This window comes from Tarenaya hassleriana, unplaced genomic scaffold (assembly GCF_000463585.1).
Source record: "Tarenaya hassleriana unplaced genomic scaffold, ASM46358v1 Cleome3, whole genome shotgun sequence".
In the NCBI taxonomy this organism is placed as follows: domain Eukaryota; kingdom Viridiplantae; phylum Streptophyta; class Magnoliopsida; order Brassicales; family Cleomaceae; genus Tarenaya; species Tarenaya hassleriana.
The window spans coordinates 1,594,132-1,605,950 of NW_010966177.1; the positions used below are offsets into that span (position 1 = coordinate 1,594,132).

The 11,819-nt window shown below is 44.3% G+C and overlaps 3 protein-coding genes across 3 annotated transcripts; all 3 read right to left on the reverse strand.

The window, feature by feature from the left end:
- Positions 1 to 259: 259 nt before the first annotated feature.
- Positions 260 to 3,895, reverse strand: LOC104818703 (receptor-like protein 12). Its single transcript, XM_010548402.2, has one exon. It carries the CDS (start codon positions 3,464 to 3,466, stop codon positions 857 to 859), a length of 2,610 nt encoding a protein of 869 aa, XP_010546704.1. The 5' UTR covers positions 3,467 to 3,895; the 3' UTR covers positions 260 to 856.
- A 588-nt stretch (positions 3,896 to 4,483) lies between these two features.
- Positions 4,484 to 8,210, reverse strand: LOC104818704 (receptor like protein 30-like). The gene has a single exon (XM_010548403.1). It carries the CDS (start codon positions 8,167 to 8,169, stop codon positions 4,645 to 4,647), a length of 3,525 nt encoding a protein of 1,174 aa, XP_010546705.1. The 5' UTR covers positions 8,170 to 8,210; the 3' UTR covers positions 4,484 to 4,644.
- A 948-nt stretch (positions 8,211 to 9,158) lies between these two features.
- On the reverse strand, positions 9,159 to 11,765 carry LOC104820092 (receptor like protein 30-like). The gene has a single exon (XM_010550465.2). The coding sequence runs from the start codon at positions 11,763 to 11,765 to the stop codon at positions 9,159 to 9,161; it is 2,607 nt and encodes an 868-aa protein (XP_010548767.2).
- Between the last annotated feature and the right edge of the window lie 54 nt (positions 11,766 to 11,819).

The window sequence follows — 11,819 nt, forward strand, 5'->3', positions numbered from 1 at the left end:
GATTGAATCAGAATTTTAGCGGTTCGAATCAAAAACGGTTTATTCGGTATTTTAAAATTTATACTGAATTAGTACCATATATTATCAGTTTGATTCCGATTTCGGTATCATTCGGTTTTGCTTTTTGTTAAAAAAAATAGATTTTCTTAAGAAAATTTCGTTTTTTCGATGATTTTATAAAATTCGATTCGATTCAATTCATTTGCAAGAAATTTGATTTTACAGAATACATACTGTTTGAGAATAAATAGTACGATTTGAAAAAAAATATTGAAATTTTCGATTCGGTATGGTTCGGTTTCGAACGGAATTTGAAACACCCACACCCTACAATCACCGATCACGCAAAGTTTTCCGAGTAAATGACTATTTTGCCCTTACCTACCATCGAGCGGGATATTTTACTATTTTACCCTTAACGAGCCTCTTCTTCAGCCAGAAGTATTCATTCGTTTTACTTGCCCAGTCATCATCACGTAAACAGAGTTTCTACAAAACTCAGAGCTGCTTTCTTCTCGGAATGTGTTTAGCCACAAAAAAATTTCACAGGGAATATAATCAGCTAACATAATAACAAGAAAACGCGATAGATTGGAAAGATAAATTTTGATTTCATTTAATAAATGTTACAGAAGAGTATTTCAGCTTACTTGGAATCCAAGAAAACGGATTATTCTGCAGAAGTGTTTTCCTCTACGATGTGTAGATATAATTTCGAAACAAGTCGATGTGCTTAGAAAACATGAAAGCATTAATCACGTTTCAAATTCAAACTGTATGAAAAGAAAACAAGGGATGGGCAAAAGTACTTGAACAATTGCTTAGCAAGCCCACCGGCTAACTGGCTGCCGAGCGTCTAACGTTTGTTGTTCCGGCCAAGAATCTTTGTGAACCACTCGTGTTTGTATGAAGCTACGATGTAACCAATTGTCCATCCGAATGCCACGCCAGGTGCAATGCCTATCCCGACTGCTATCCAACTGATGACTTCCTCTTCTTCTTCTTCTTCCACTTCTTCTTCTCGTGGCGCGTGTGTCGGGGTGTGAGCTTGGCCGCAACTTTGTCCGAGGGGTAGACCGTAGAGTCCATGGTTGTGGGAGAAAGCTGAACAAGGTTGGCTCTGAAACTGTGCCCCCTGAGGTATCGGACCCTCGAGATTGTTGTAGGAGAAGTTTATCACCGACAAGAACGTGAGTTTCCCGAGCTCCTGGGGTATCAAACCCGAAAGCTCGTTTAGGGACAAGTCTAGTGACTGGAGCTTTGTCAAGTTCGCCAAAGACGGCGGAACATGGCCCGTGAAACCGTTGCTCGACAAGTTGAGCACGATCACTTCCTCTAGGAGCCCGATTGACTCTGGAATCTCCCCCGTAAATCTATTTCCAGAAAAATCGATGCTCGTGTATATTGCATAACTGCTTCCAACCAGCTCTATTTGCAATCCCTTAATTGTAAACACCACCGACTCATGACTGTACCCTGAGCCACGGCCCGCGAACCGAATTGGCGTACGATCTATTAGTGTCTTCATCACTGACATAGCACTCCAATTGGCAAAGTAATACGAGGGCAGTGTCCCACTGAAGTGATTCTGCGATATATCAATCATTCGTAACATGGGAAACCCCAGAGAGGAGCGAGGGGAATAAATTGGGCCATAAAACTTGTTAAGACGGAGGATAAGAATTAGCAGCTCGGGCAAGGACTCTAACCAGAACGGGTAAATGTCGTTGATCACGTTGTTTTCCACATTCAGAAGCTGTAGACATGTACAATTGGCCAAAGCTCTGGGAAGTGTTCCAACCAATCGGTTGTGACCGAGGTTAAGTGACTTCAAGTTGTAAGCGTCGATAGATGTCGGAGGAATGCTTCCAGTGAGGCTGTTATTCTGCAGATACAGAACAGAAAGATTACTCTTAAGATTCTCAAAGCACCGAGGGATGGAGCCGCTGAAGTTATTGTTCGATAGATCAAGTGTCCAAAGGTTGGTCAACCTGCATATCCATCGAGGAATCTCTCCAGAAAAATAGTTTGTTGATCCAAGAAGATGCATAGTAGAGACTGGTACTACCGGGAGCGGCCCATGAAATGCGTTAGAACTCATATCTATCATAACGATCTGCGTGTCAGCCAACGATCCTTCAACTTCGCGGAAAGAGTTATGAGAAATGTTCAGAAAACTCAACGCGGGAAGTTTCCACAACCCCTCAGGTACCAGGCCTTGAATTTGGTTGTAGGAAAGATCTAAATACGTCAGATCTTTCAGAGCCGTCAAGAAATATGGAAACTCACCAATGCTACAAGATGACAGAGTCAAGGTTTCCATCTGTAGTGGAAGACTGGTGGTGGAACTTATACTCACTTTGCTCCCCGACAGATCCAATGTAGAAAGGGACTTGAGGTTCGAGAAAACACTTAGCTCGACCGTGCTTGCGGTGTTTAGAAAGGAGAGGTGAAGAAGTGTAAGCGACTTGAGACGTGAGAACATACCGAAGTCCACTATGCTCCCCTCCGTGTTCCACGAAGACAGGTCAAGAAACCAGAGGCCGACTAGTTTTGATATAGACACGGGGATTGGTCCATGGAAATTGTTGTCGGCAAGGGACAGAACCCCGAGCTGAGATGATGAAGACACGTTCCCAAGCTCAAGTGGACCTGTCAGTTGGTTTTGAGACAAATCAACCCGAACTAGCGAAGGAATCGTGAACAAAGACGAAGGAATCGTTCCGGAAAATGAATTCCCCGACACTTCGAAATCTTCCAATTTGGAGAGTCTACTCAGGTTAGACGGGAGTGGACCTGTGAACTGGTTAGAACGAAGATCAATGCGCTCTAGCTCGGTTAAATTGAGAAGCGCGAGGGGGAAGTTGCCGCTGAGGTTGCTACTCACAAGCTGCAACTGAGTCAACCGGCTTAGACTGCCGATCGAAGATGGAACTTCACCAACGAAATTGTTACTAGAAAGATCGAGATCGGTGACATAAGAAAGGTTCCCAATTGAGGAAGGAATCTGGCCGAAGAGATTGCAGCTATAAAGACTCAAGACGTTCAAAGCTTTGAGCTTGTCAATGGAGTCTGGTAAACGACCCGACAAATTATTCGCCCCAAGATTCAGACTCTGGAGACGTCGTAGTCTGAAAAGGCTGCTGTCAGGTTTCAAGGGGCCGTTGAGAAGACAGCTATTAAGATCTAAACCAGTCACGTCACCTGACGAAGAATCACACGTGACGCCGTCCCATGAACAACAATCCACGTTGTTATTCCAAGATTTCGTCTTTGGATAATTTTCCTTCCAATCATCACCAAGACTGTGGATCTGGAACTCGTTCTTGAACTCCATAAGAGCATCCTTCTGGTCGGGACGACACAAGTGGCTGCCGTGAGAGGCAAACGCGTGCATCATGTTGGTAAAGGAGAGGAGGAAACAGATGATACCGCAGGTGCAACACGAGCTCAAGCCCATCATCATCCTCTTCGATTTGTAAGATCCTTTTCCTTTTTCCCTTCGTTTTCGTTTTGAAGGTGGCCAGTGGCAGACAATTCGGTCGTTTGAAGTTGAAGTTTGTTATAATACAGGGAAGAAACAATAAATGATAGATGTCAGCCGACCCCCAGTCCATCCTTTTTTTTTTTTTCTTCTTCTCGTTCCATGTGCCACAATCAGATTGATGAAGACAGGATTTATCGAGTGACAAATCTATTTAACGGCTTGGCCCTAATTCAAAATGTGGCCCATCAATTGAAATATGGGCTCTTTGGACTTTCGAACTCCGGCGATGGCTTCGCCGTGAAGGAGGAAGACCCTTTGTCCCCACCAGCATAGGACCGTAGGCGGAGAAATGGTGTGTAGGGTAACAGCGGACCTAACAAAACTGATGAAAGTCGGAAGATTTTGGGCAAAAACCTGATGGGCATCCTGTGAAGGAATAATATAAGCATCGATTCGAACACCCGGCTCCGAGAATAGACTACGGAGCGCGTTAAGCTTCTGGTCAGGCTTCGTGTGGGATCGGGCTCTTCGAATCTCCGACGAAGGCTTTGCCGTGAAGGAGGAAGACCCTTTGTCCCCACCGGCATACCACCGTAGGGGGGGACAAATGGTGTGTAGGGTAATTTCCGGTGGATTAAAGGGAGAGAAGTGAAATTTCGCAGAAATGGAGACGAATTGCAAAGAGAGGAGAAGAAAACGAAGCGATTCAGCGACGGCGAGGGAAGGGTTAGAGAAACAATCTTCGCCGGCGATTGCGGTGGAGAGAGAGCGATCAACACAAACGGATAAATATGTATATAACTATCTACTATTTGTAAAAAGGCCCCTGGACTATTCAAATATACATACTGGTCCCTTTATTTATTTATTTTTGCAGAGAAATTGTGTGGTATAGTATAGGTGTAGATAAATTGAAATTATATCTAATTTTTAGTCATATACACATTGATTACTTAATTGAAATAAAATGAAAATTTTTATGTAGTAAATAATTCATTAGCATAATGCAGAGATTAGCGACTAAGTGCATAACATTTGATCACGTTTCAAATTCAAACTGTATGAAAAGACCAAAAGAAAATAAAGAATGGACAAAAGTACTTCACAAACTTCAACAATTGCTTAGCAATCCCAGTGGCTAACTAGCTGCCGAGCGTCTAACGTTTGCTGTTCCGACCAAGAATCTTCGTAAACCACTCGTGCTTGTACGAAGCTACGATGTAACCGACTGTCCATCCGAATGCCAAACCAGGTGCCATGCCTATCCCGACAGCTATCCAACTGATGACTTCTTCTTCTTGATCTGGTTCCTTTGTTTGTGATGTTGGTGTCTTGACATTTCCACAGACTTGGTTGAGAGGAGCACCACAAAGACCGAGATTGTGCTCGAAAGAAGAATTGGGTTGCCTTTGAAACTGTGTTCCTTGAGGTATTGGCCCAACAAGTCGGTTGCACGAGAAGTTTATGTACGCTAGGAACGATAGGTCGCCAAGTTCTGTAGGGATCCTTCCTGAGAGCATGTTTTGGGAAAAGTCTAAGGACTCGAGCTCGGTCAGGTTCGACAATGATGACGGGATGTGGCCTGTGAACTCATTGCTTGAAAAGTTAAGGACATGCAGTTCCTTCAGAAGGCCAACAGATTCAGGAATCCTTCCTCGGAATCTATTTCCAGAAAAATCAATGGCTGTAAGGATTTTAAGGATTCGGACAAACTCCATCTCTAATCCTTTGTTCATCAAAACCACCGAGTCGCTGTAATAGACCATCCGCATGTAACCAAAACTGTCTTCACGTGCCACAGTTGACAACATAGCCGCCCAATTCGAAAAGTAATCCGATGGCATGGATCCATTGAAGTGATTATGCGATATGTCGATGATCCGTAACTCGGGAAACCCAAGAGAAATGCGGGGACTATATATAGGGCCATAAAATTCGTTTGAGCGGAGGACGAGAACTCGAAGCTCTTGCAATGACTTCAACCAAAACGGAAACGTGTCTTTGATTCTGTTGCTTTCCACGTTCAACACCTGAAGACTGCTGCAGCTCTCCAGAGATTTAGGAAGTTTTCCCTCCAACCGGTTGTGACTGAGATCAAGTGACCTCAATGTGTTGGCGCCGATAAATATTTCCGGAATACTTCCGCTGAGTTGGTTATGGCGAAGGTTCAAAACAGAGAGAGATCCCTTGAGATTCTCCAAACACATAGGAACAGAGCCGTTGAAGTTATTGTCCGACAAATCGAGTATTCTTAAAGATCTCAAGGCACATACTGATTCGGGGATGCCTCCGGAGAAATTGTTTCCGGATCCGAACAGAAAGGCAACAGATTGAGAAGGGATGAAGAGTGGTCCTTGGAGAGCATTCGAACTTAGATCCACCATAACAAGATCAGATCCAGGAAACATTTGTGATGATGATGATCCTTGAAGATTGTTGAAAGAGTTGTGAGAAAGATTCACGTAGTATAAACTCGGCAGTCTCCATAACCAATCTGGCATTTCGCCTTTGATCTTGTTGTCGGAAAGATCAACGATTTGCAAATTCTGCTGGGTTCTTACCAACTCGGGAAACTCAATGACGTTGCAGCCTGATAAATGCAAGTACACCAGTTGCTGTGAAAAATCAGAGACCGAACTCGTGTTTGTTGTCGAAACATGATTGCGTGAGAGGTCCAACGTGGTCAACGACTGTAGAGGGGAGAGTAGACTCAAGTCAAGCGTGGTCGTCGTGTTCAGATCAGACAAGAGCAATTGCCGGAGCGACTTGAGCTGGGAGAAAACGCTGAAGTCAACGGTGTTTCCTCCTGTGTTCCAGTTGGAGAGGTCAAGCTCATTGAGATTGACCAACTTCGAGATAGATGTCGGGATCGGCCCGTTGAAATTGTTTTGACCAACGGATAAAACCCGTAGCTTAGATGTCGGAGATAAATCCCCAAAATCTACAAAGTCGCTGAGTTTGTTTTCGCTCAAATCGATCTCATCCAATGAAGGGATTGCAAGCAGGGAAGAAGGGAAGGCTCCGACAAAGTGATTCCCAGCTCCATTAAATTGCTTCAAATTGGAGAGAGAACTCGTGTTCGGCGGGAAAGATCCTGTCAACTGATTGTGACTGAGATCTATAAGAGACAGCCTTGTTAGATTCCATATTCCAAGGGGAATGCTGCTGTTGAGATTGTTCCCAGAAACTGCCAATTTCGTTAGTCGGTTTAGGTTGGCAATGGAAGACGGAATCCCACCGGAAAAATTGTTCCAGGAAAGGTCGAGGGCGGTGAGATATGAAAGGTTACCGATTGAAGACGGAATTTGACCGGTAAAGTTATTAGATGAAAGGTCGAGGGAGGAGAGATACGAAAGGTTTCCAATTGAAGAGGGAATTTCGCCGGAAAATTTATTCCGAGAAAGGTCGAGGGAGGAAAGATGTGAAAGGTTTGCCATTGAAGACGGAATTTCGCCGGAAAAAATATTCCGAGAAAGATCGAGGGAGGAAAGATGTGAAAGGTTTCCCATTGACGACGGAATTTCTCCGGAAAACTCATTCGAGGAAAGATGGAGAGAGGTGAGGTAGAAAAGGTTTCCGATTGAAGAGGGAATTTGGCCGGAGAAATCATTCCGGGAAAGGTCGACGGTGGTCAGATACGAAAGATTTCCAACGGAGGATGGAATCTCACCGGAAAATTTGTTAGATGAAAGGCGGAGAGTGGCGAGAGATGAAAGGTTTCCGATCGAAGAAGGAATCCTCCCCGAGAAATTGCAAAATCCAAGTCTCAAAGCATTCAGATGCTTGAGATTGGCGACAGAGCTTGGTATGGCACCCGAGAAAGAGGTATAAGAGAGGTGCAACTTCACTAGAGAGTTATCCTCGCCAAATTCGGGAAGATACCCTCTCATCGAATTGCCAAACAAACTGACGGATCGAAGTGCAGGCATCCGTAGAATATCGGTCGGGAATTCACCAAACAAGCCGCACATTCCAAGGGAAAGCGATCTGAGGGAGGAAAGATTCAGAAAGCTTCGGGGAACGGTAGTGAAAATGCTTGTGGCGCTTAGATCAAGTTCTTTAAGTTCAGTCAAGTTCTGCGCAAGTTCACTGAGAAATGGTTTCTCAGTGGAAAGTGAATTAAAAGATAGATCAAGAGATACCAACTTGGTAAGCTGCAGAAGCTCGGCCGGAACTTGACCCGAGAAGGATGAATAAGAGAGGTTGAGATGTGTTAACCCTGCGAGTTCGTTGAACTGAGACGGGATAGGAGAAGAACTGAAATTGTTGAAAGAAAGATTCACTGCCTGAAGATTTCGCAGCCGAAAAAGACTGCTGTTGGAATGAAACCGGCCGTGGAGACAGCCGAAACTAAGATCCAGGGCCATCACCTCGCCGGAGTTGGGATGGCACGTGACACCGTCCCAGACACAGCAATCGTTGTTGTTGTTCCCCCACGACTTCGCCTTGGGATAGCACGTGACGTTCCTGACAAGAAAGGCAGCGTCGTCGTCAAAGTCAAAGTACGGAAGGTAGACGAGATTCTGAATCTGGAACTCGCTTCTGAACTCCAAAAGAGCATCCTTCTGGTCGGGGCGGCACTGGTGACTTGCAGGAGAAGCAACCGCATGATGGGCTATGTTGGAGATGGAGAGGAGGGAACAGACGATACAGAGAATGAAACACCATCCCAACCCTATCATCTTGTTTGGTTTGATTGTAAGAATCGAAACAATTTTTTTTTTTTTTGAAGCTAGCGAGTGATGGAGAACTTGGTCGATTTGTAGTTTGATTATAAATAGAGAGAAGAAAGCAGTAATTAGTCGTTGTGTAGGGACGCAAACATTATGGATATTATGGAAATATTGGTTTCCATTTAATTATTTTCTGGTTCGTCTTTTTCAGTTTTTAAAATATAGATCTGTTAGGTTTTTTCGTTAAATTTTGATTTGGTTTTTTTTTTGTATTCAATTCATTCGGATAAAATAATTTAAGAGAAAACATATGCAATAATATTCGATGGATCAATGCTTTCACGTTTCGTATACATATAGAGAGAGGCAATAATTCATAAGCTGCTTGACTTAGCCAAGTCTTCCATCAATGCAAACCTAACAGATATAAATATGTTTTGACTTCCACACACCTTAACCAATCGAAAATTTAAGCAAGTTGGAAAAGTATAAATGATATATATATATATATGTATATTTACGAACTAGATTTTTAAATACAAATTAATTCAAACTCCGATAGAACATGAACAACTCAGTTGGGTTTTTCCAAGTACTTAACAGACCTTAAAGATGCCCGGAGAAGCAAGGGTTTATATAAGTATCTTTTTACAAAGGACATAACATAATGGACAATGGATGTATATTTGAGAAAAGGCATGACCATTACAAAGAAATGGTCTCCGTGGCTTATTTGGTTAATAATCCAATAACCGAATCGATCTGAACCGAATAATATATAACTATAACCGTACCGAATTAGATATAAAAATCAGATGGTTATCATTTTTTAAAAACCGAATCATAAAAAAATAAATAAAAAACCATAACCTTTTTTTTTAAGAGAATGAATATTTTATCATAATCGAACCGAATCGAATTTAAAATAAAAACCAAACTATTATAGTTTTTCTAAAACTGAAATAACCGGACCAAAACTTGGATAAGCCGCACCTCTCTTACCTTGATAACCATATGCGTCTGATTCGATCTGAAGTCCTGATGAGCCATTCATGCTTGCATGAAGCTACGATGTAACCGATAGTCCATCCGAATGCCACGCCAGGTGCAATGCCTATCCCGGCAGCTATCCAACTGATGACTTCTTCTGCTTCCGCTTCTTCTTCTTGTGGCGCGGGTGCCGGGGTGTGAGCTTGGCCGCAACTTTGTCCGAGGGGTAGACCGTAGAGTCCAAGGTTGTGGGAGAATGCTGAACAAGGTTGGCTCTGAAACTGTGCCCCCTGAGGTATCGGACCCTCGAGATTGTTGTAGGACAAGTTTATCACCGACAAGAACGAGAGTTTCCCGAGCTCCTGGGGTATCGAACCCGAAAGCTCGTTTCGGGACAAGTCTAGTGACTGGAGCTTTGTCAAGTTCGCCAAAGACGGCGGAACATGGCCCGTGAAGCCGTTGCTCGACAAGTTGAGTACAATCACTTCCTCTAGGAGCCCGATTGACTGTGGAATCTCCCCCGTAAATCTATTTCCAGAAAAATCGATGCTCGTGTATATTGCATAACTGCTCCCAACCAGCTCTATTTGTAATCCCTTAATCGTAAACACCACCGACTCGTGACTGTATCCCGAACCACGCCCCGCAAACCGACTTAGCGTGTGATCTTTTAGTGTCTTCATCACTGACATAGCACTCCAATTGGCAAAGTAATGTGAGGGCAGTGCTCCACTCAAGTGATTCTGCGATATATCGATCATTCGTAACATGGGAAATCCGAGAGAGGAGCGAGGCGAAGAGATCGGGCCATAAAACTCGTTAAGACGGAGGACAAGAACCAGCAGCTCGGGCAAGGACTCCAACCAGAACGGGTAAATGTCGTTGATCTTGTTGTTTTCCACATTTAGAAGCTGTAGACGTGTACAGTTGCCCAAAGCTCTGGGAAGTGTTCCAACCAATCGGTTGTGGCCGAGGTTAAGTGACTTCAAGTTGTAAGCGTCGATAGATGTCGGTGGAATACTTCCGGTGAGGCTGTTATTCTGCAGATGAAGGACTGAAAGATTACTCTTAAGATTCTCAAAGCACCGAGGGATGGAGCCGCTGAAGTTATTGTTCGATAGATCAAGCGTATAAAGGTTGGTCAGCCTGCATATCCGTCGAGGAATCTCTCCAGAAAAATAGTTTGTCGATCCAAGAAGGTGCATAGTAGAGACCGGTAACATCGGGAACGGCCCGTGAAATGCGTTTGAACTCATATCTATCATAACGATCCGAGTGTCAGCCAAGGATCCTTCAAATGCGCGGAAAGAGTTATGAGAAATGTTGACAAAACTCAACACGGGCAGTTTCCACAGCCCCTCGGGTACGGGACCTTGAATTTGGTTGTAGGAAAGATCTAAATACGTCAGATCTTTCAGAGCCATCAAGAAAGATGGAAACTCACCAATGCTACAAGATGACAGAGTCAAGGTTTCCATCTGTAGTGGAAGACTGGTGGTGGAACTTATACTCACTTTGCTCCCTGACAGATCCAATGTAGAAAGGGACTTGAGGTTCGAGAAAACACTTAGCTCGACCGTGCTTGCGGTGTTCAGAAAGGAGAGGTCAAGAAGCGTAAGCGACTTGAGGCGCGAGAACATACCGAAATCCATTGCGCTCCCTTCCATGTTCCACGAAGACAGGTCAAGAAACCAGAGTCCGACAAGTTTCGAGACAGACACGGGGATTGGTCCATGGAAATTGTTGTCATCAAGGGACAGAACCCCAAGCTTGGATGATGAAGACACATTCCCAATCTCAAGTGGACCAGTCAGTTGGTTTTGAGAAAACATGGCCCAAACTAGTGAAGGAATCATGAACAAAGACGAAGGAATCGTCCCGGAAAATGAATTCCCCGACACTTCGAAATCTTCCAATTTGGAGAGTCTACTCAGGTTGGACGGGAGCTGACCTGTGAACTGGTTGGAACGGAGATCAATGCGTTCTAGCTTGGTTAAGTTGAGAAGCGCGAGGGGGAAGTTACCGCTGAGGTTGCTATTCACAAGCTGCAACTGGGTCAACCGGCTTAGGCTGCCGATTGATGATGGAACTTCACCAACGAAATTGTTACTAGAAAGATCGAGATCGGTGACGTAAGAAAGGTTCCCTATTGAAGAAGGGATCTGACCGAAGAGATTGCAACTATAAAGATTCAAAAAGTTCAGAGCTTTGAGCTTGTCAATGGAGTCTGGTAAACGACCCGACAGATTATTCGCGCCGAGATCCAGACTCTGGAGACGTCGTAGTCTGAAAAGGCTGCTGTTAGATTTCAAGGGGCCGTTGAGAAGACAACCATTAAGATCTAAACCGGTCACGTCGCCTGACGAAGAATCACACGTGACGCCGTCCCATAAGCAACAATCCGCGTTTTTATTCCAAGATTTCGTTTTCGGGTAATTGTTCTTCCAATCGTCATCGAGCCTGTGGATCTGGAACTCGTTCTTGAACTCCATGAGAGCATCCTTCTGGTCGGGACGACACAAGTGACTGCCGTGAGAGGCAAACGCGTGCATCACGTTGGTAAAGGAGAGGAGGAGACAGATGGCACCGCCGGTGCAACACGAGCTCAAGCCCATCATCATCCTCTCCGATTTGTAAGCAAGCAAGTGGCGGATAATTTGGCCGTTAAG

Bases quoted from the DNA above. Each gene is read 5' to 3' on its own strand.
- LOC104818703 (XM_010548402.2), bottom strand. From the start codon at position 3,466: ATGATGATGGGCTTGAGCTCGTGTTGCACCTGCGGTATCATCTGTTTC.
- LOC104818704 (XM_010548403.1), bottom strand. From the start codon at position 8,169: ATGATAGGGTTGGGATGGTGTTTCATTCTCTGTATCGTCTGTTCCCTC.
- LOC104820092 (XM_010550465.2), bottom strand. From the start codon at position 11,765: ATGGGCTTGAGCTCGTGTTGCACCGGCGGTGCCATCTGTCTCCTCCTC.